At 28.8% G+C, this 23,553-nt stretch overlaps 2 protein-coding genes across 5 annotated transcripts; both read left to right on the top strand.

The window, feature by feature from the left end:
• Positions 1-2,829: 2,829 nt before the first annotated feature.
• On the top strand, positions 2,830-4,871 carry LOC100778066 (uncharacterized). 4 transcript variants are annotated; one of them, XM_003550223.5, is made up of 2 exons: positions 2,830-2,866; positions 3,520-4,871. In XM_003550223.5, the coding sequence occupies exon 2, from the start codon at positions 3,550-3,552 to the stop codon at positions 4,495-4,497; it is 948 nt and encodes a 315-aa protein (XP_003550271.1). In that variant the 5' UTR covers positions 2,830-2,866; positions 3,520-3,549; the 3' UTR covers positions 4,498-4,871. The 4 variants fall into 4 exon arrangements, with proteins under 4 accessions (XP_003550271.1, XP_006601235.1, XP_006601233.1 ...); XM_006601172.4 differs by having other exon boundaries at positions 2,858-2,879; XM_006601170.4 differs by lacking the exon at positions 2,830-2,866 and adding an exon at positions 2,891-3,110.
• A 7,387-nt stretch (positions 4,872-12,258) lies between these two features.
• Positions 12,259-17,008, top strand: LOC100778600 (protein CHUP1, chloroplastic). The gene is made up of 7 exons (XM_003550224.4): positions 12,259-13,285; positions 13,956-14,900; positions 15,130-15,261; positions 15,503-15,684; positions 15,811-15,922; positions 16,288-16,431; positions 16,658-17,008. The coding sequence occupies exons 1-7, from the start codon at positions 12,539-12,541 to the stop codon at positions 16,736-16,738; spliced, it is 2,343 nt and encodes a 780-aa protein (XP_003550272.1). The 5' UTR covers positions 12,259-12,538; the 3' UTR covers positions 16,739-17,008.
• Positions 17,009-23,553: the final 6,545 nt, after the last annotated feature.

The raw sequence follows: 23,553 nt of genomic DNA on the forward strand, positions 1-23,553 counted from the left end.
TCTAATATCAATATAAAAAGTGTGTAGTTACTAAAGAATAAAATGGTCTTAAACAAAAATAGATATCAAAATGTATTTTCTTTATATATAGCTAGGTATATGTGTTTTATATAGCTTCATATCAGCCCATTGGGAAGGATTAGATTGAAGCAAGAGTATATTGCTCTAAAATCAAATAAAGATGAAGGCCATCTCTTCATTTCTGCTTCTTCTATTTGTTTTTTTATATTGGATTTGGTAAGTTTTATTTTTCTTTTGTTCAAGCTGGTCACTATTTCAAGCATAACATTTTTTCAAAATCCATTTTTGCTTTTAAATATGTTTTTGATTTTTTAATTCATGATATATTATTGAATTTTGTGTGCTTGTGTGGCACAGGAAATGAATGATCGTTAAAAATAATAAAAGCAAAAATTTGTGATGTAAAATTATACAATTACAGTGAAAAAAGTTATTTTATCAATATATGTATCTAGAAGTATGAAAATATAATAATTCCTTTGTGCAATGAATTAAATAAGTGCATGTGTCATTACGGATGTTAAATGTTTGACCTTAGTATAATCTTTGTGAATGTTAGTTTATTTTTTTTCCTGAATAAATGTTAGGACTTTGGGGATTTAAGTATTTAACGAACTTGCATACTTGCCTACAACCTATTTGATGAAATGCGGCTAATGTGAAGTATAAATCGTTGATTATCATTTTTTTCATCTGTTCTGGTTTCTATGGCAAGGAGGTTCCTGATTGGCTATTAATCTTTCTTTCACTATTTTTTTTCCATATGTTTTTGTAACTATTTAACTGGTCTCTTCAATGTGATTTATAGAAGGTAGTATCTTACCCAATTGTGTTTCCAAAATTTTTGGCATCAAGTAATTTCAAACGTCCAACAATCAATGCGGTTGTCCCACAGATTTGTAATTTTGTATCACCCAAATCCTTTACCTCCCACAAATAGCTGTTATTTTTACCCTTATAATTATTTAATTGTTAATGTAATTTTAAGTAACTTGTTCTGTTCTTTTTTGTGAGTTGAGTGTAAACTTTCCTACTTTATTTTACAACAAAAAAATTCTATTCCCCATAAATTTTAGGCTTTTTTGACTGTTTAGGGGTATTTTTTTTTTATGTTTCCAATTGGGGTCATTTTAAAATAATTACTCCGAAGGAATAAGTCGTAAAAAAAAACTAGAAGTCGTGATACATATTACGACTTCGTGTATTCTTTTTAACCGAAGTCATAAAATTGTTTACGACTTCATTTAAACTTTTTTTTACAATATTTAATTTGTAAAAGTTTTTTTTTTATTTTGTTTTTGGTTTTATGACTTTGAAATTGTAAAATCTTTTTTAAAATGTTAAAGTTATTTGTTTTTTTAAATAATAGTTTTTATTTTTTTACGGTTTTTTTTCTAATTTTTTCAAATTATAAAAATTTATTTAGTTAATTATCAAATAAATAACTTTAATTTTACTTATTAATAGTTTTTATTTAATATGGTATATATTTTGTATGGTTTTATTTTATATGCTGTTAATTTATTTTAATATTTTATTATTTAAATATATTAAATAGTTTTAATATTGTTTTATTTAAATGTTTTTATTTATTTAAAATTTAGATAATCTTTTAATAAAAATACATATTAAAATTAATGTATTATTTTTGTTTTAAATTTTAGTATGAACTTTAATATGCAATGAGATGGATGAATCAATTTCAAATACACCTAAGAAATACTCATTGTGTAAAAGTGAATGATATAATTGTACTAATTGTACATACAAACAAGTACATGACTAACATAGTTTCTATGTTTTATGTTTTTATTTAATTTGTATGGTTCATTTTATATTAATGTATTATATTATTTTTAATTTTAGTATATATTTTATTAATAGATTATCTAAATTTTAAATAAACAAAAATATTTAAATGAAACAATATTAAAATTATATAATATATTTTAAATAATAAAATATTAAAATAAATTAACAACATATAAAATAAAACCATAAAAAATATACACTATATTAAATAAAAACTATTAATAAGTAAAATTAAAATTATTTATTTAATAATTAAATAAATAATTTTTTTTATAATTTGGAAAAATTAGAAAAAAACTGTAAAATAATAAAAGTTATTATTTAAAATAAATAAATAAATTTAACATTTAAATAAAAAAAAGTTTTACGACTTCAAAGTCGTAAAAAAAATGTAACTCGGTTAAAAAATACAAAGTTGTAACAGTGTCACGAGACACCTACCACGACTTATCCTTTTCGGTGATTATTTAAAAATTATTCCAATTGAAAAAAATACCCCTAAAAAAGTAAAAAAAAAAAACCTGAATTTTATTTGCATAAAATTTCAAAAAATCACAAAGGGTGCTTTTGTAATTGATGGCTTCTTTTAGACAATTAAAAAAAAAGGCAATGATTTACTTATTGACATTTATTTTATTCATATAAAAACTATTACTATTATTATGGCAATGAGTTACCAAGATTATTTTCACCCTAATAATTATTTAAATGTTAATGTGGTTTTAACTAAATTATTTTTTTAAGGGAATTTCAAGTAAATTATTGTTTTCCACAAGTTGAGTTTTCTTACTTGATTTTATCAAAAAAATATCCCATATATTTTCTTTTTCATATAATTTTAAAAAAATCGTAAAGGATGCATGTATAATTTACTTCTTCTTTTAGATCATGTAAAAAAAGAAATGAAGAATGATTTGCTTAAAAAATTATTAATAGACATTATTATTATAAAAAAAAATATTCCTATTATTATAGGAATCAGTTAAATATTATTTTATTCCTGTGAAGCGCACTTCAACATCCCAAACCCTAGGTAAGACTTCAAGGTATTAGGGTTTTTCTCTGTTTCTTCTCTATTCAGTTTCATAATATTAGTTCAATTAGGGTTAGCAAATGGGGCATTTTAGTGATTTTTATTGGTTTCACTTTCTGTATGCCAGACCCAGATGTATTTTAGTGGCTTGAAGCATCAAGAATAATAAAATCTTCGCTCATAGAAGAAAAAAAATTGATATTTAATAAGATTATAGTAGGTTAGGCTTTCTTCAAAGCTTAGGGTTCGTAGCTTTCCCAAATCCATGCATCTTTCGTATCAGCTGTTACTTATCTGAATCTCATTGTTTTTGTGCCAAAATTGGCTTGGTTGTTATTTTGAATTTAAATTTATTTGATTGTTAGTGTTAATCATAGGTCATTACAGTGAAAATCTGAATTCCGATCTTGCAGTTTCATGTGGTTTTGAGCAACCTGTTGGTTTTAGTAAATGTGTGTTAGAAATTAGAATCTCTGATTTTGTGTTTCGATTTAGTTATGTGAATGCAATGAATTATTTTTTTGATTGTATATGTTGTGCTTTTTGTTAAGTTTTGGCAAATGCTGCATTCATAAAGTTGTGAGTTTGAGTTGGTTTTTGGAAAGAGTAGAACGCGTCTTGCTAACCCTCTCTTTCTCTCCTTTTAAAATTAGGTATATGTGCGAGGGCCAAAGGGCAGGAAGATGAAGACAATCTCTGGACATTGTGTTTCGGTAAAAGACATATCAGTTTCAAAAGCAGCTAAAATTCTCACAAAGTTTGTCTCTGCTGACAATGGTGCTTCTCATGTCATCAATGCATATCTCCACCGAGCTTCTGCATCTTTCAATGAGCTCAAGCAGCTCCACAAGGAGCTTGGGTCATCTCACTCTCATAAGAAACACAAAAGGCACAGAACAGAGAATGGCAATGGCAGTGGGAAGGTAGTGGAAAATTCTGTTCAGAGTGTTGATATTAACAAGGAGCTCAGCATTGGGCATGTGAAATCTGATCTGTTCAAAAGGCAACAAACTGGCAGTGGGAATGCTGATCAAGATGATGAAAATTTTAGTCAAGAACTTGATGGTTTTATTGGGTATCAAACTGAAAATGTGGATGGGGGTGAGATGCATAAGAAGAAGAAAAAGAAGAAGCAGGAAGTTGAGTCCTTGCACGACATAGATAGCACCGTTAAATTTGGAGTGAGGGAAGCTGATGGAAAGCTACCTAATGGATCCCAAAATGAAGTTGAGTCAGCCAGAGAACAGGGAAATGAAGGCGACATCAAGACGGGGATGGAAGAGGGAAGGAAACAGAAAAGTGGAAAGAAGCCCAAAGTAACTACTAGTAGTTTTTCCAGTTATAAGGGTGAGGCTGAGAATGGAAAAGATCTAGAACAACGAAAAGAGATGGAAAAAACATTATGCAACAGCTTGGAGGGTGAAAATGGAGTGCTTGGTAGTTCCCAGTATTTACAAATCAAGAAGAAAAAGAAATACAAGAAAGGAAGCGAGACTAAATTATATGCTGAAGAGGTAAAGTTGGAGCAAAGTAAGAATAGGAGAAGTGATGATGCAGAAGGGAGACCAGAAGATCCAACTGGGGATTTGTCCAAGAAGAAAAGGAAAAAGACACACAACGGTGATATTTAAATTTAGGTGTTTTATAAACTCACTTGATAGTTGTTTAATCCTTTTTCAAATTGTTGAGGGATTTGCACTTGTACAATTGATTACATTGCGGCATCAATTTTTTATCTATCAATCATCCATGTAGTCTTACAAATGTGGCTGCATTCAAAATATTGATTGCAATCATCAGCTGTTGGTGATACTAAATTAATTGGTTAGACTGTAGAGCAATGACCACTCACCAGGGGTTTTGGCTCTTAGAGTTTACATATTTGTTAGGTAATTACTTTTGATTTATTGACATTAGTTGTCTAGATCTGGGGAAATTTGTTGTAACTGCTGCAGAATTTTCACTAGGTTCATCGGAAAACCAATTTAGAGGCTTGCTATTTTAATTATTGTATGGTGTTTGCATATGTTTTGTTTATGAATTTATTTTGGCCGTAGTTACAGATGAGGCTAGATATACACTAATCTTAATTGCATTGGGTAGAGAACATGTCTAATTTCAGAATCTTGAGTTCTTGGTGTGGGAAAATTGTTTTTTTTTGGATGCTTGACATTATTTTCTAAGTTCAGAGGTTGAACTTATATAACTATCCTGTGTTTCGAAAAAATATGGTTAAATGTAGTTTTGATGGGATATTTTCATGAGATCATGAGCATAAAAAATGGAAAAGATTGGTTATTATCATAATGTTTGAGCTCCCTCGGTTACTTCTTTTATATGGACTGTGGAGCCCGTGTGATTAATTCTTCTTATTTGCAGTGTAAAAAAAAAAGGCTATTCCAATGTTTGTTAGTGTCACAGCTATGTTATTTTCATACGGAGAAATCAACAATTTACTTGAGTAAAAAAAACATTGAAGTTAGTACCGGTAGATAATGGAATTTATGCTTGACTATGAGGTTCCATCTTAGCTGATCTCAGTTATACTTAAGTTTAAAGGGTTTTTTTATGAACCACAATGGAATTCAGATGGATAAACAGTTCTGCTCTTTAGCATTTAATGATATCAATACTATTTATTAGATACAAGTAAGTTAATGCTTGTTTTTGGATTATTTATATGCAGTATACAATGTTTGTGATGGTGATATTGCATAAATGTTCCAACTATCATCTTCAGACTAAAGTGTTATTTTATTTTGCTTTTCAATTGCCCTTTTTCAGTTAAATGTGAGTAATGCGAAGTTTAAAAAACCATGTTTGTTTTGAAATCTGATATTGAGCTACCCACGCTGTAATGTTAAGTACTAATTATCTTGCAAATGACAGCATGGTAGGTAGTACTGTTCATTATATTCTTCTTAGAGTGGCCTTTCTAGACGGGACAAGCTTTATGATTCACCTTTTCCTATGTCTTGTTGAACGCCTTTGAGTTTATTCTAGTCTGTTTTATTTGGAAAATTTTATCAAAGGTCACCTTATTGAAATGTTGAGCCCTTGCACTCACTTCATATATAGGCATTTGGGTACTTTAAGTGAACCTTTCTACTTGGCTTGGTTGACGATATTTTTAAATTCCCTATATATGGGTAGACCAGGTCGCTTGGAACCTGAGAGACCAATTCATATTAGGCTCCGGAATGCCACCACTGGGCAGTGGTCCGAGTATACTTGACATAAATTCTCACTGAAAGCTTAAAGGAAACCAATGCACCAATTATTAATTTAATACTTTAAAATTTTGTTAGAGGTCACTAAAAGTTAGTTAAATTCATTGGTAGCTTTAGTTATTAAACTGTTAACCAATTTCTTTCTCAATTGTTATGTTTCACCTTTTTTAAAAAAATTATTATACTTTTACTTGAGTAAAGTTTATTAATTTTTTAAAACTGTCGGAGTCAAATACAAATGTCAAAGAATTTACAACAATTTACATATTCTGTTCAATAAATGAGTTAGACTCATTTGATATTAATTTTTTATTAATGGGTTGTTAATTAATTATATTAGTATTATCATAAATTTATTTAATATTACATCAAATCATTCTTACATACTCTTCTTGTGATTAGTTATATTAATTTTTAAGAAATATTTTATGCATGATATTTTTATATAATTTTTTTTCTAATTTCATGTCATCACAAGAAATTATATATTATAATGTATCTTGAACTCTGAATTTTATGTTGTTCTTATATCATCTAGAATTGGAGGACATTATGTACTTCAACACCAAAATATAATACTGGAAATCGGAAAGATTATCTCATTCGAATGTCGGTTTGTTATCCACAATTGGATTCTATTAAGATTCACGATGTTAAAATTTTAACTCTAGAATCTATATATAAAAATGAGTTTATACTGGAGCTATGAGAAATTTTTTCATCTATTTGGCAGAGAAACTAATACAAAAATATGAAAAATGTAATTTGTATGTATTTATGTTCTTTCATCTATTTCTTAGTTTGGTTTTGCGATAATCAACTAACAAGATATAAATATACAAATTTATTTTGTCCTTATTTGATATAAAGTTTTTTTATTTCATATGTCATCAAGAGACCCTTAATAGAGAAAAGAACAAAAAAACACTAGAGATCACATTTTTTTATTCAATATTCAATGTTTAATTATTTAAAAGTTTACTGTTCCTTTTGTTCCAAATATGTTTTTGTTAATTTTTATGAATACACTGCCCAATTTGAACCCACATACATACTACTTCTTTTTGTCTTTATAAATTACGTATATATTTTAATTAAATTTTTTTGTTCTTTAATGAGATTATTTTTTAGTAATTAATTATATGCTTTATTATTTTCTCTTACTTTTGAACATTAAAGACTCAACATTATAGGTTATTAGGAGCGTATTAATGATTACCACAATAATAATGTTATAAAAATATTAAAGATAAATATTTTATTATCATATTCAACAAATAATCAATTTAATAAATAATATTTTAATTTAGTAACACAATAATACCAAATTTTATTACAAATAAACATTTACATAAAATAAGAAAATATTAATATTTTTTCAATCAATTATGTACTAATGCAGTTTGACTTTATATATATATATATATATATATATATATATATATATATATTTACTGTAAATAAATTATTAAAAATCATTGATTCTTCTTTTGGATCATGTAAAAAAAGTGAACAATGATTTACTTAAAAATTAATTATAGATATTAATTTTGTTGATATAAAACTTTATATAAAAAAAATATCTATCATCAGTGACGATTTCAAGGAAAAATGTAATAAAGGAAATTATATAAGAAAAAAAGATTTTTGAGTTGATGTATACTTAATTTTCTCTTAGTAGTAGATCATATATATCTAATTTTACACATAAAATTAATAATAAATATATTTTTTAAACTTAGAAGTTACATATTTAAATGATTGTATACCCCCCCCCCCCAATATAATACACACTCGGATCTATCCCTAATTGTCATACAAATGAGCTAAAAAGATATTTTCACCCTAATAATTTAGATTATAATGTGATTTCAAGTAAATTATTCTTCTTGATTGTAAATTTTCCTACTTGATTTTGCAAAAAATAAAATATTATTCCTCCTAATTTTTATTTATTTTACATATCATTACTAAAATCACAAAAGGTACTTATGTTATTTACTTCTTCTTTTATATCATTTAAAAAATAAACTAACAACAATTTACTTGAAAATTGATTATAGACATTAATTTTATTCATATAAAAATTTATAAAAAAAAATACTATTATTATAGCAATGAGTTACAAAAATTATTTTCACCCTTATAATTATTTAATTGTTAATGTAACTTAAAGTAACTTGTTATTTTTTGTGATCGAGTTGAGTGCAAACGTTCCTACTTTATTTTACAACAAAAAAATCTATTCCCCATGAATTTTATTTGCATAAAATTTCAAAAAATCACAAAGGGTGCTTTTGTAATTGATTGATTCTTTTAGACCATTAAAAAAAAAGGCAATGATTTACTTAAAAGTTGATTATAAACATTTATTTTATTCATATAAAAATTATTGCTATTATTATAGCAATGAGTTACCAAAATTATTTTCACCCTAAAAATTATTTAAATGTTAATGTGATTTTAACTAAATTGTTTTTCAAGGGAATTTCAAGTAAATTGTTTTTCTCCACGAGTTGAGTGAAAATTTTCTTACTTGATTTTGTCAAAAAATATTCCATATATTTTCTTTTTCATATAATTTTTTAAAAAAATCTCAAAGGATACACATATAATTTAATTTTTCTTTTAGATCATGCAAAAAGAAAAAGAAATGAAGAATTATTATAAAAAAAATATTCCTATTATTATAGGAATCACTTAAAAAATTATTTTACCCCATTAGTTTAGATATTAATGTGATTTCAAGTAAAAAAAATTTACTTAACATTTTTTTCCTTTTCAATTGTTTTCATATTCTTTTAGAGAAAAAAGGATTATGTATTGACACTGTAAAAATTTTGTAGTCATTTAACTATAATCTATCATATATGATAAGTTTGTTGACTTTTAATGAGTTTAATGTCGATGTACTGGTTGTGTAAAATAATTTTACACAGTCATTCAATCACATATCATCATTTAAATTATTTTAAGATAATTATTTTAAAAGTTAATAAACTTATCATATATGATATATTATAATTGGATGAGTACGTAAAACTTTTTATAATGTTAGTGCATAACCTTTTTCTCTTTTTTTATTGTGTAAAAAATGATTTTTTGTCATTGCATCCAACTAAAATTAATCTCAAAATCACTTCTCAACAAACTTATCAAAATAAAAAATAATTCTAATTATAATTAATTATAATAATATTTGATTACTTCCATAAAAAAACACTAACTGATTACACATATAATGAATTATTAAAATAATTTAATTTTCACAATATAAAGACTCAATTAAAAAAATAAATATTTAAAAATTCACAAAGAATTCACTACCTTTGTCCAACACAAATTTCAAACAAACCTCATTCTCCCTCTTCCTCTTCTTCCACCCCAAACAAACCTTAGAAAAACACAATGACATTGTCTCCCTTTTCTCTCTCAGCCAAGGTCGAAAAAACAATGTGCATGGTAGCGACTTCTCGTGAAAAGCTTATGAGTCTTGTGAACGTCACTAAGTTGCCCAACAACTCTTGTCAAAGCTTGAATCGTTGTGCCAACTCCACCATGAACTTTCCCGAAGACCCCATCCTCCTTACCAAGTTCCTCCCCTTGTTCTTTCTCTTCCAACTTGATTGCTTTGGCCTCGTTCGCAAATTCCCCACCAAGTAAATACACCTTTTTGCAATTCTCAATGTGGTTGGATGAGCATTTGCAGAATTGAGTTTGTAAGTGATTCTCATCTTTCTTTCATTTCAAATTGAGTTTGAAAGTTAAATTAAAGCGAAACTCAATTTACAATCAAATTTAATTGAAACTAAAGAATTTTTTTTAGTTTTATTTTTTGAGTGGACATTAGGTTCTCTGAACCACATATAGGTGCTTCCCTCAACTAGCATTGAATGAATGTTTTACAGTTTGTGTACTGATCATGATACTGGTGTTTTATAACATTATTTCTAGTGTTTGAGTATTGCTCTATTTTTCTTTAAGCATGTGAAAAGTCTAAGTTTTTCTTCAAGAAAGCTCCATAAGATCTTGTCATAGGCCTTTTCTAGATTAATTTTAATAACTAGAGTGTCCATCTTTAGTTTGTAGTTATGAATGTGATAGAGAGTTTCTTGAGCAAGGATGACATTATCCTATGTGCATCTACCAGGAAGGAAACTACCCTAGAGGGGCCCAATGAGATCTCCTAGGAATGGTCCAAGCCTTGCAACTAACACCTTTGTAATAATCTTACATGCCATGTTACACAAACTGATGGGACAAAATTCCTTTAGGTTGGATGGGAAATGTACCTTTGGAATTAGTATTAGCATAATCTAGGAGGATTTTGTTTGCTTGTCCTTGAATGAAGCATTGGTCTTCAGGTGTCAGATACTTTTTCCAACAATTAGGGGTGTTTATGGGTTAGATGAAGTCTGGTTTGACTAAACTTGTTACCTAACCTAATCAAAATTATGCAAGTTAGGTCGGGTTGATTTTGTGCAATTTTATTGACAGACCCAATTCAAACCAATCCGATCATAATGAGTTGGGTTATGTTAGGTTAATCGGGTCTAAATATTTAAAAAAATATTTTTTATTTTGTAAATATTAAAAAAATTTAGAACAATAATTTATTTTTGCCTAAAGTCATGTAAATATATAATGACAAAATGTACTCAAAATAGATCAAATTATAATAATATTTGATTAACAAAATTAATGGTATCAATGCATATACAATATTTTTATTTTAGATAGAAATAAAATGTTATATTAGACTATTCACATGAGAAAACTTAAAAAAAATGAAAACAGAGATAAAAACAACTTTAAAAAATCATGGATGGTTTAATTTAATATTTTAATAAATTATATTAGCTAAAAATTAATGTGATTTGTATTTAGTAATTAGTTTTTATATAATAATAAATTTAATTATATATTATAAATTGGATCAGATTACAAAAATATAACTTTTTTACCTAACCTATATATAAATGGGTCTAATCTGATCAAGTTAGCTTGACACAAATCCTTGAAGATCCAATCCATAATGTTTGAATTGGATTGGATTGGGTCGAGTTGGTTATAAGAATGAATGAATCGGTAAACATAGTTTCAATGTTTATAATACTTCATTACTTTTAAATTAATTTTTTCTTTAGTTTTAAAAAATTGAGATTATTCTTATAAAATTAGTTTTGTGACAAAATGTAGTAAAGAAAATTGAGTGGCAGACTACACAAAATTTCAAAAATTGGATGACAATAATGTGTAAATTTCATTGTTTGGTGACAAAATTTATGAAGATAAAAGATGAGTAAAAAAAATATAATAAGCCTTATTCATATTGTGAGTTATTTCCTTTGTTCCATTTTAACCATGTTTAAAATTTTGACAGGTATTTAGAAATGCGATTAATAATTTCATAAAATATGATTTATTTCTTTAATTAATTAGATTTTTTTATATTTACTACTCGTTAACGAATACTCCCATTAAGAGTATTTCATGAAAATAAATATTTAATATTTTATTGATTGTATAAAACGAAAATTAATTTATAACAAATTTCTTTTAATAAAACATCATATAAAATGGAACAAAATGAGTAGTAATTAAAAATCAATTAAGAAATAATTTTTAAATAGTTATAACAAAAATCAACAATTTTTATCATGATAATTTGTAATTTAGTTTAGTATAAAAACCTTTATGCTATGAAGAAAAAATAGCCTATTTACTGAAATTATCATTTAATTATTTATATATATATATATATATATATATATATATATATATATATATATATAAGTTTATTGACGTAATGATTTAAAAATTATATCTACTATAACTTCTAATTAATTGTATAAAATTTAAAATGCATAAAAATTAAAGGAATGCACTCGAAATAAATTAAAAACTTATTTCTTCACCCATAATCATAATTAACGTATAGTTAAGCCATAACGTATTCAGAATTTTCATGTGGTACTATGTAACTTTCTTTTAAAAGAAAGTCAACTTTTATTACACGTACGGTACAATGGGGGCAAGCGTAGGCAAAAGGCCAAAAAATGTGGGCCCCAAGACCAAAAATCGACCGTTGCATTTCCCTTGTTCCCAGGCTCCGTCCTCGTAGTTCTCAAACTCTTCAATGGTTCTCTCTCTCTCTTGCACATTTCAAAATTCAAACTTTCAAAATCACAAAAAAAACCTTCCACAGTTCCACTTTCTTTATGCTACATCATTACATCCTCAAACAACACAACCCCATTGTGCTATGTCATGTCTTCCCATACTATGCTATTGCAATATCTTTGATTTTCAATTTCATACATAGCTTCACTCCAAAACTGAACTCTCATTGTTCATAAACCGAGTCATTCATTCATTCATTTCATTTGTTCATTCTCTCTAGCTATCAGCTACAAGGGTTTTTCTTGTTCTGTGCCACACGATGAAGGAAGAAAACCCATCAGAGAACAGGTCCAAAGCTTCAAAATTTTCAGACCAAAACCAAGCCCCAAAGCCTCAAAACACCAAAGGAGCCAACCTCAACAACAACAACAAAACAAGGTTGTGGGGTGCTCACATTGTGAAAGGCTTCTCCGCTGACAAAAAAACCAAGTCATTTGCCAGCAAAAAACTAACATCTTCAACAACAACAACAGCAATATCCGAGAATGTTGTTACAAACCAGAACAACAGCAATAAACCTTTTGTGCCTTCTTCTCATTCTCGAGTGAAAAGGTCCCTCATAGGTGACTTATCATGTTCAATAAACCCTGCTCAGGTTCATCCACACGCTTTCCCAACTCATAGAAGACAATCTTCAACCGATTTGTTCACTGAGTTGGATCACATGAGAGGATTGCTGCAAGAGTCAAAGGAGAGGGAAAGCAAGTTGCATGCTGAACTTTCCGAGTGCAGGAAGAAAATGACTGAGGTGGATGAGGTTGTGAAGAGGGTTGGTTTGTTGGAGCAAGAGAAGGCCACTCTCACCGAGCAATTGGGTGCTGCATTGAGTTGTGAGGAAGTGAAAGGGGAAGAAGAGCAGCACAAGGAGGTGAAGGTGCAGAATCTTGAGCTGGAGGTTGTGGAGCTGAGGAGGTTGAACAAGGAGCTGCAGATGCAGAAGAGGAACCTCTCTTGCAGGCTCTCTTCTCTTGAGGCTCAGCTGGCTTGTCCTAACAAATCTTCTGAGGTTAGTTGTTTTGTCCTAACAACTTGCTTTCTCTTCTCTTGAGACATTTTTTTGGGTTTACAACAACTCACTCACCCTATTCAATCAATTGAACTAGACGCCTTTGACATTTTCATGAGACATAAACATATATGTTGCTTGATTGTTGGATTGGAATAGATTTTAAATGTAAATGTAGTGTGTGTTTAAATTCGCGTTGAATTGATTTTGAGGTTAAGAAAATGTTCAAAAATTGATTTTGAGATTAAGCAAATTTGAGTGGTTTTTGGGTTGGATAAAAAAGATTATATTGAATTTTACTGCTAACTTGCTTTTAGAATAAAAAAATAATTTCATTTGAAATCAATTTTGCAAATGCTCCTCTAAACACAGTTAATGTGATGTGAACACGGTGAATATACAAATTATAAGAGATGCTTCATTACTAGTGGCACTTTGTTTGACTTAATTAATTACTAGGAATTTAAATTATTTAAGCAATGCTTCATTACCTAATGCACTCTGACTCATTACTCAACATTTCATATTCCAAATTTCTTTTGCTCATTGATTTGTTTTGGTTGCATATACTTATCTTTTTTTGTATTTTAGTTTCAGCAATAATTTTCTAAAATTATAAGGGTGAACCTTTCTTTAGTTTGGTTGATTTACCTTTTCTTTTTGTGATCAGAGTGACGTTGTTGCCAAAATTAAAGCCGAGGCATCATTGCTGAGGCTCACGAATGAAGACCTGTGCAAACAAGTAGAAGGTTTGCAGATAAGCAGATTGAATGAGGTTGAGGAGCTTGCCTACTTGAGGTGGGTGAATTCATGTTTAAGAAACGAGTTGAAGAACACATGCTCAGCGTTGGATTCGGATAAGCCATCTAGTCCTCATTCAGTTGTGAGCAGTAGTGATGATTGTGTTAGTTCTTTCTCTGATCAAACCAATAGGTATTCAAATTGTGGAAGTGCAAATAGGTTCAATATGGTGAAGAAGCCAAAAAAGTGGCCTATAACTAGTGATGATTTATCACAAGTAGAGTGCCAAGGTAGTCTCATTGAGAAGAATAGGATTGAATCAGATGTAGGGGGAAGCCCTAGAAGAAGACACTCTATCAGTGGATCAAACTACTCAGAGGAAGAGGTTTCTTTGAGTAAGAGAAGACAGTCAGATTGTTTTGTGTGTTCAAAAGAAATGGAAAAGGAATCAGTGGCATTGTCTGTTCAACAATCTGGTTTGGAGATTGTCCAAAGACCACAATATTTTAGCAATTGCCAAGAAGCTAACAAGCTTTTGGTTTCTTCAGATGTCGAGAAAAGAGCCCTACGCATTCCTAATCCACCTCCAAGGCCTTCATGTTCTATATCTATCAAGACAAAACAAGAAACTTCAGCTCAAGTTCCACTGCCTCCACCTCCACCTCCTCCCCCACCTCCTATGAATTTTGCATCAAGAAGTAACATGGCATCGGTGAAACGAGCGCCACAAGTGGTGGAATTGTACCATTCACTTATGAAGAGAGACTCAAGAAAGGATTCTTCAAATGGAGGACTCTCTGATGCACCAGATGTTTCTGATGTTCGTAGCAGCATGATTGGAGAAATTGAGAACCGTTCATCGCATTTGCTTGCTGTGAGTACTTTTCCACTTTATGCACATAAGTTCAGCCTCTTTGTTTTTCATGAGAAATTCTTTTATGATATTAGATTATAGATGGTTTTAGCTACCTGGTCATGTTATATTATTCATGATTAGAATATTTTTAAGCATACATAAAGGTGGCTTGCTTTTGTAACTTAATTTATTGAATGATCTGCCTCACATCTCTCTGGCTAATAACTGTCCCTTGATATGTATGTAGATAAAGGCAGATATTGAAACTCAGGGAGAATTCGTGAATTCATTGATAAGAGAGGTGAACGATGCAGTTTATCAGAACATAGAAGATGTAGTGGCATTTGTGAAGTGGCTGGATGATGAACTTTGCTTCCTTGTAAGTTACTTTTTATTTATGACCCGTATACCTTGAAATTATGCCATGTACAAATTATGGTATAAACTTTGCTACTTTCAGCTTTAGTAAATAGGTTCAAATTATCCATAATGGAATTAATATGTTGTTGTTATTGTTCATAGGATCTGTAGGAGATTCATTTCTATTATTCCTATCAAATGTTATAAATGTTATGCTTATATTTGGCATCTGATAAAACATGATTTCTGTGCATTCAAAGGTGGATGAGAGGGCTGTCCTTAAGCATTTTGATTGGCCAGAAAAGAAAGCTGACACATTAAGAGAAGCAGCATTTGGCTATCAAGATTTGAAAAAATTAGAATCTGAAGTTTCCTCTTACAAGGATGATCCCAGGCTACCTGGTGACATTGCTCTAAAGAAAATGGTTGCATTGTCAGAAAAGTAAGATACTCAAATATCCAAAAGAGTGTTCTGTGCCACCCCTGAACGAAGAACAAAAAACAAAGTCTTTGAGGTCCTAAATTTATTATGTGTTGCAAGACACTTACGTTCGTGTTTCATTGTCAGGATGGAGCGTACAGTTTATAACCTTCTTCGCACAAGAGATTCATTAATGCGTCATAGCAAGGAGTTTAAAATTCCAATAGAATGGATGCTTGACAATGGAATTATTGGCAAGGTACACCACCATACTGTTCATCAATTCTTACAAATTGTAAATGATTAAGTTTATAAACGGAAACTATGGTATTTGCCATCACAATACTGAGATCATAACATATAACATTAGTACTTGTTTCAATCCTAGAATACTTTAGCCCTTGGTGTGAGCAATGGATTCTACAAAACAGAAGAAAAAAATACTGGTATTTATTGGATTGTGTTCAACTGTTTCCTAGAGCACTGAGCTTATTAGTTATTGATGTGATAGCCCATAAGTTGAGGATTAGGTTAGAAAATAGGTCTTTTTTAACCATCATCCATCTAGCAAGATATTTATACAAGTCCACACATAACATTTGATTCAACAATTATTTTTTGCAGATAAAGCTAAGCTCGGTTAAATTGGCTAAAAAGTATATGAAAAGGGTAGCTATGGAACTTCAAGTAAAGTCAGCATTAGAAAAAGATCCTGCAATGGATTACATGCTTCTCCAAGGAGTGAGATTTGCTTTTAGAATCCATCAGGTTTGTCCTGGAATATACTTTTAGAATCCAATGCAAAGTGAACTTCATGATGTTGCTTCACTCTTATTATCAAAAGTTTAATTTATATACATTTTCATGCAAACATCCAATAAGATTTGACCATTCTACCATATCATCGTATTCTAACGATACTTTTTCTAGAATTATTCTTCACTTTTTCTAAATAAAAAACTGCATAGTAATCTTTATTTGATTGTCAATGCAGTTTGCAGGAGGGTTTGATGCAGAAACAATGCATGCATTCGAGGAGCTTCGCAATCTGGCCTCTCTTCTTAACAAAACATGAGCGAATGATGGTTGATGATGGATTTCAGCTTACCATCTCAGTAAGCCATATATTAACCCTGTTCATAGTTGCAAAAGATTGGTTTGGTCTGTGATTGCATTACATTTTGGTAGTGAAAAATAGGCAAGATTTTGTTATATGTACAAAACCGGTCTTTTTTTCTGAGATCAGTTGTTGCTAAAAATAGCATAGCAACTTCAAAATCAAATTATGTTGTGTAACTCAGTACAACTGAGAAAATATAATATATTATTATTTGGTAGAGTGAAATCCTCCAGCACTAGATTTGATTTAATTATAGAACTGTTTAATTACCTTGACGTGCAGATAACAATTTTCACTTTTTAGTTTAGGGTTGGCAAAGCCAAGATCATGATCCTCTTATAATTAATAACCCTTTAAAAATTGCCAACCAATTGCAGTTCAAAAATCCACAAACCCATTAAATTAATAAATGTGATTTTGCTGCATTAGCAATAATGTACAGTCCTGAATGAAGCATGCAGCACTATCAAATACTCGGATAATAAATGAAAAAATTATAATTATAGAGATCAATAACTTCTAAAAATAATTTGTTAAGATAATAAATGAAAAAAATACTTTTAAAGTTGGTAAATCGTACTATTGTGAGTCCTGAGCATGCATTTACGTTAAATATTTAAAAAAAAATTATCGTTTATAATGATCACACAAAACTTGAAGAGAATTATGTCAAAGGAATGATACATGTGATTTATATAAAAGAAATTGTAATTACAGTTCGAGAATCCAAAAATCTCATCATTACTGCATAAAACATTATATCACAACTGAGGAATCTAACTCAGTTACTTGAGTTATTATAAAAAAAAAAAAAAGTGAACTTGTGTGGTGCATTGTATTTGAGACTTGGACATGAAAAATATGACTCATTCCTAAGTCACATAGAAAATTCTAGTAAAGATATCGTAGCACGCATTTCTCGCACGGTCAAAACCTTTGCTGAAAGGATAAGATAAGAAATAAGGGTACAATACACACCAAAAGAAAAAGAAAAGAAATGAGGGTACAAATTTGGTGTGTTTGAAGTATTCATGCTCCACAGAAAACAAAACTGTGGAAACGCATACCTTAATTTTAGGTACATTGTTTTTGGGTATTTGAAGAAAAACAATGCTTCTAGAATGAAGAAAATTTGGCAAAAAAGAAAATGCAAGATGTGGATTATTGTAGGGAGTATCTCATTATCTGAATAAATTAATCATCGAAGTAAATCAAAATTGATCCGGTTGATAAAGATTAGACTCATATCTTATAACATGGGTCATTATCGATATAAAAACCTTCTTAGTAGGTGATGTATAATTATTAAACATTTACTTAATCACATGATCTTGATTAGCCTCCAAAATCAAACTTATTAAACTTTTAAAAAAATAATGACTAGAATTCATTTATAAACAAACTTATTTGCTAATTGACTGGGATGAGAGAGAATGACTAGTGTACAGAATGGGTTATTCTCTAGCTTCTCATCTCTTCAAAATTAGGACAAATTTATTTTATTGTCTCATAGTTTCACACTTTTGTTAGTTTCCTAACTAACCTTTCAAACTTTTCTTTTTATATCATGAATGATCATAAGGTTAAAATTGGTGTGAAAAGCATTGTAATTAAGATTAAAACTATGATTAATAAAGTGAGAAATTATAAGCAATGAAGTGCAATTTACCATTAAAATTAATGAACAAAAATAAAAGACAGTCTCTTATCTCTTCGTCTTTCTATTCTTTTAAAGAAGTCGAATATTAAGATACCTAGTTTTACATAAATTTTGTAAAAGAAAACACAAGAGAGAGAATAACAGATAAAATGGTTGATGTGATAGGAAGATATTGAGAGTAAAAAAAATACTTAATTGGACTTTTTTGCTCTTTAAGTTTGTCACACGTGCAATTCTGGTCTTGAATTTTAAAAATAAGCTAATTGGGTCCTTAAAGTTTACTCAATATTATAATCAAGACCTTCAATTTTACACAGGAACGGGCTTACGTTGGTCCTTGAGGGCTTGGCCCCCTAGCTTTTTAATTTTTAATATATATATTAAAATAATTATTTTTATTTTGATATAATTATAATTTCATTCAAATTTCTTTCGTATCTGTTTTAAAAAAAATATTTTATTCATTTAATATTGTAAAGATAATAATATTTTTTAGATAAGTATTATAATTATCTTTTATATGATCTTCATTGTAAAGATAACTACATTCTTTTTTGAGCAAAATATTTGAGTATGATTTGTTTTACTTTTTAATATTTTGTCTTTTTATAATTCATTATTTCTATTTTAAATAATATAAATTATTACGTTAACAATCAAACATTTTTATTAGCATTGCCTTTACATTAACTTAATTATAATTAATTAATTTGAAAATTACATTAACTCAATTTATTCACTATTCTACTCTTGAGTAGTGGATATATTATTTCCAACAGATTAGACACACACCAGTATGGAAAGTGGTAGTTCCCGTTCTCACTTTACTAAGGAAAGTTGTAGTTCTCCTTCCCATTCTACTAAGGAAAGTGGTAACTAATTCCCATTCTAACCTAAAAATTATTTTAATTGAGACGTAGAAATAAATCATTGGAATAGATTTTAAGCAACTCCTACTCCATCCTGAATGGACTACTATACAATGTCCTAATGTTGCCCCTGTATATTTGAAAATGAACCTAATGAATTTATTCAATGGAAAAAGTATTGTGGGGATGAACCATGTCACATTGGATTCCATACATAGAAAAAGGGTAAAAAAAACTAAAATCAACTAGTTTTTTTTTAAAATGAGTAGAGAAAGATTATAAAGAGTTGAATCAGTAAAATAAATAAGAGAGAGATTACTGTTTTTTTAAAAACAATTAATTAACTAGTAAAAAGTGGATGTTTAATGATGTTTAGCCTATGCAAGTTTGCACAAGATAAAAAAAAAAACTCATAAGTAATTGAAAAATAAAGAAATAATCCTATAAAATTGGTCAAACAACTGATGTCTAAATATAGGATACAGCCACCGCACATACACACACAAAATAATATTTTCATATTCTTGTATCTTCATTTTTTTACAAAATAATCCCAAAATGAGAAAGTGGAGTTATTTCTTTTAAGAAAGATACACCCACCTTGTTAAACTAATTTTCTAAATTTTTTTTCTATGATAATGAAATCTCAAAAAATATGAAACACATTATCTTTTAATATTTATATTATATTCTAAGCTAACTTTTTAAAATATTGAAAAATGAATAACACGAACATGCACAGTTAAAAAATGAATATCACAGGCACACCACACGCGCGCACACACTTCACCATGTGTGTGTGTGTGTGTTTTTTTTTAGAAGAAAATGGATTTTAATCGGGTCAAACCAAATTGAGGTATATAAATTAAAGACCGAGTTTTAGGGTTTTAGGTTGTTGGATGTGTTGAGGGATTCACTGCTGCAGAATCCAATTTGTGACACTAAATATAAATCACTAAAATTTATTTAAAATAACAAAATAAGAAATGATTTCCTTAAACTAACTTTCTATTTTTTCTATGATAACGAGTCTTTCAAAAAAGATGAAAGACATTACCGTCAACCTTCAACACCCAATTTCGTTCGGGCAATTGAAAATAAAATGCAAAAAACTAACAAAAAAAGAAAAGAAAAAAGTGAAAAAAAAATGGAGTGAAAAATTTGTCAAAAAAAATTATTAAAAAAAACTTTTTCATTTTTTTTTATATAATTTAAAATTCAAAATGCTGGTTAGTTTTTTTCTTTTTATATAATTTTACAAAAGAAGAAGAAAAAGAAGAAATGTAGAAGCAAAAACCAAATAACATAAGGAGGGAGTTTGAATTATATTTTTAGAAAATTTTTTTAAAGACGGAGAACACGTTTATCGATGTAAATATATATAAAATTAGATAAAGAAAGTTTGAGAAAGACTTTATTAAATATTGATAAGAATAATTTTCTTGATAGATCAAAATAATATATAAGATCTAAAAATAAATTTGAATAATTTGTTAGTTAACACAAAGATAAGCAGTAAAGAAAAACACATAATAATATATATTGGTTCATCTCTACTTCAAGATTGTTGAGTTCTTGTCAATCCATCAAATTTTTACTAATTTATAACAAAGTTACAAGTATTTTTTCATTGTCATTTATGTCTATTACAAATGTAAGTTTTACCTCAAACTTGACTTTAAACCAATATTTTTTTGTCTTACCAAGTCATTATTAACTCTAAACAAATAAACAATATTTGTTGGAAAGTTACACAATGACTAATATGTGATCGTTTTATGGATAGATAAATTATTCAACGCTTTAATCTTTTCTCTCAAGGTTTACAAAGTGTTTTGAAAGCTTAATATCTATGTAGAGATTTACAGAAAGTTATACAAGAAAAGAATGTTTTCGTGCAAGGTGATATATGTCTTGTTTCTTCAAAGTTTATTCTATTTATAGTCTTCATCTTCAAATATCTATTGTTTTACAATGAGTGAATTTTCCACTCTATTCTTGGTTTAAAGTCTTGAGCATTTCATGCATGTTCCTTCTTCATGCAAAATCCATGCTAATAGGTTGACATGCCTTGTACTTCAACAAGTAAAGTCACTTATTTTATTATAGCATATCTGCAACAACAAAATGCGTCTTTTAATGAAGATCAACACTTTCAAATTGTGAATTTCATTTATTCTTCACAAGACTTTGACAGATCCTTGGAGAATATTTTTTGCATAAAAGAATCTCAGACAAATAGTATTAAATGAAAGTCTTAAATTCACTACTTAATGTTACACCAAATCATCTTATATGGATGTGTCGTCTAAAAATCCAAGTATACATAATATGATTTGATAGCACATCTATCAAAAAAGACTCTTGCTACCCCCTCAATTTTTCTAAGTATACCTTCATTCTCCTTTTTTTACATTTTAATTGTCCATTATATTCTTTTTTTCTTAAAGAAATACACCCTTTGGAATCCTTTTTCTTTTTTGGAAATATCTTTTCAAAATAATATATACCTATTTTGGAAATGTATATATGGAACTATATTTCTAGAATAGATGTATATTAATGTTATGTATAATAAACTATTGAAGTTTTTAAGATTTTTTTTATCTTGTATTATAGACTAATTTCATTGGGAATATGTGTCTGTCGTCGTCGATCCAAAAAAAATTTGCACACAAAGGCATGAATACAAATTTTTCCACTAAAAGGATTATCTTTTCACTAATGAAGGCAACATGACCTTACACTTATTTTAGACATTTTATGCTCCTTACATACATACATACTATAGTATATCATTTTATACTTTTATTATCAATTGTATAGTTTAATTTAATTTCTTATCTGTGTAGCTCTATCATTTTTAACATATTTAATTCTAACTTAAATTCAATTTTAAAAAAGAAATTATTAATAATTAAAAATAAAAATACATTACAATGTACCTTAATGATGCATTTAATTCGCTAAAAAGACATGGCAAACAAAATAATATTGGACAAATAATTGAGTCACATAATAAGTTTTTGTATTGTATGCTATTTGGTGGTCGATGCACAATACAAAAATTTTTGTTATATCTTGTTTGATGTGCTTATGTATTAAAAAAAATAATGCAAATTTTACTACAAAACCCCAGGTGCATTAGCAGCACATTGATGACGCAACAAAGGAAGGACACCTTCACGGAGGAGGTGCGGCACTTTACGCCGTCGGTTGCAGGGTCTAGCAACGTGAGGCTGCCACAGGGTCACAACAATGATAGCGACGACACATCGACATGACGTGTCCTCATCGGAGTTGACCAAAAGAAAAAAATATAACAAAAATGAGAAAGACGATGATGAGAACATTTAAATAAATTAACAATGAAAAAAAAAGAAATAATGAGCAAAAAGGGGACACCAGTAGTTCATATGGCCTTTGCCAGTGACTAAGGTGCCCACTTTAACAGTCAAGGCGATCCTCGCCATCGACCAAGGTATGATATTTGGAAAGGAGAATTTAAAAAAAGAGGCATATATGAAAAAAGAAAAAAGGTGTGGGATAATGAAAAGTTAGAAAATGAAGACAATATTATATTTTTACTTTTGTTAAATAATGGACAAAAAATTATATTAGGATTTAGTAAATTATAAGTCGTTAGATATTTGTCTAGTCCATCATTCTTTATTTTGTATTATCTTTGGGTCATTTTTTAAATCAAACATTAGACAAATATTTTTATTTTATCTAGTCCCTTATTTTTTAGTGAATTAAACACACCCTAATAATCATAATTCTAATTATGCTACAAAATTATTTATTGCAAAATTTAATTATGATAAAATTTATACATTTACATATATTTATTTTGTACTATGCTAACTAACTTATTCTACAAAAAGAAGTAAGAAAAAATTAATGTATTTGTTCTACGAATTTGTTCACGCGAGCTCATGGTATGAATACAGAGATGGATAAGAGTAAGACGATTGGAATAATTTTCAAATACTGATTCGTGGCTGTGGTTTCTGACGGTTATCACACGCTTTGACTTTTGCCTCTCCAACAGCCGTAGGATGTGAATCCCTTGTTAGGTCAATGAATCCAACGGCTAAGATCGAACGCAGCTCATCACACACCCACCCAATGCAGCAATGATAAAATCCATCAAAGGGTGTTGGAAGTTGCAGCAAAGTCCGAATTTATTTATTCAATTTAAATCCCAACAATCATCAATAATCAATTATTAATAATTA

Source organism: Glycine max, chromosome 17 (assembly GCF_000004515.6).
Source record: "Glycine max cultivar Williams 82 chromosome 17, Glycine_max_v4.0, whole genome shotgun sequence".
NCBI lineage: Eukaryota > Viridiplantae > Streptophyta > Magnoliopsida > Fabales > Fabaceae > Glycine > Glycine max.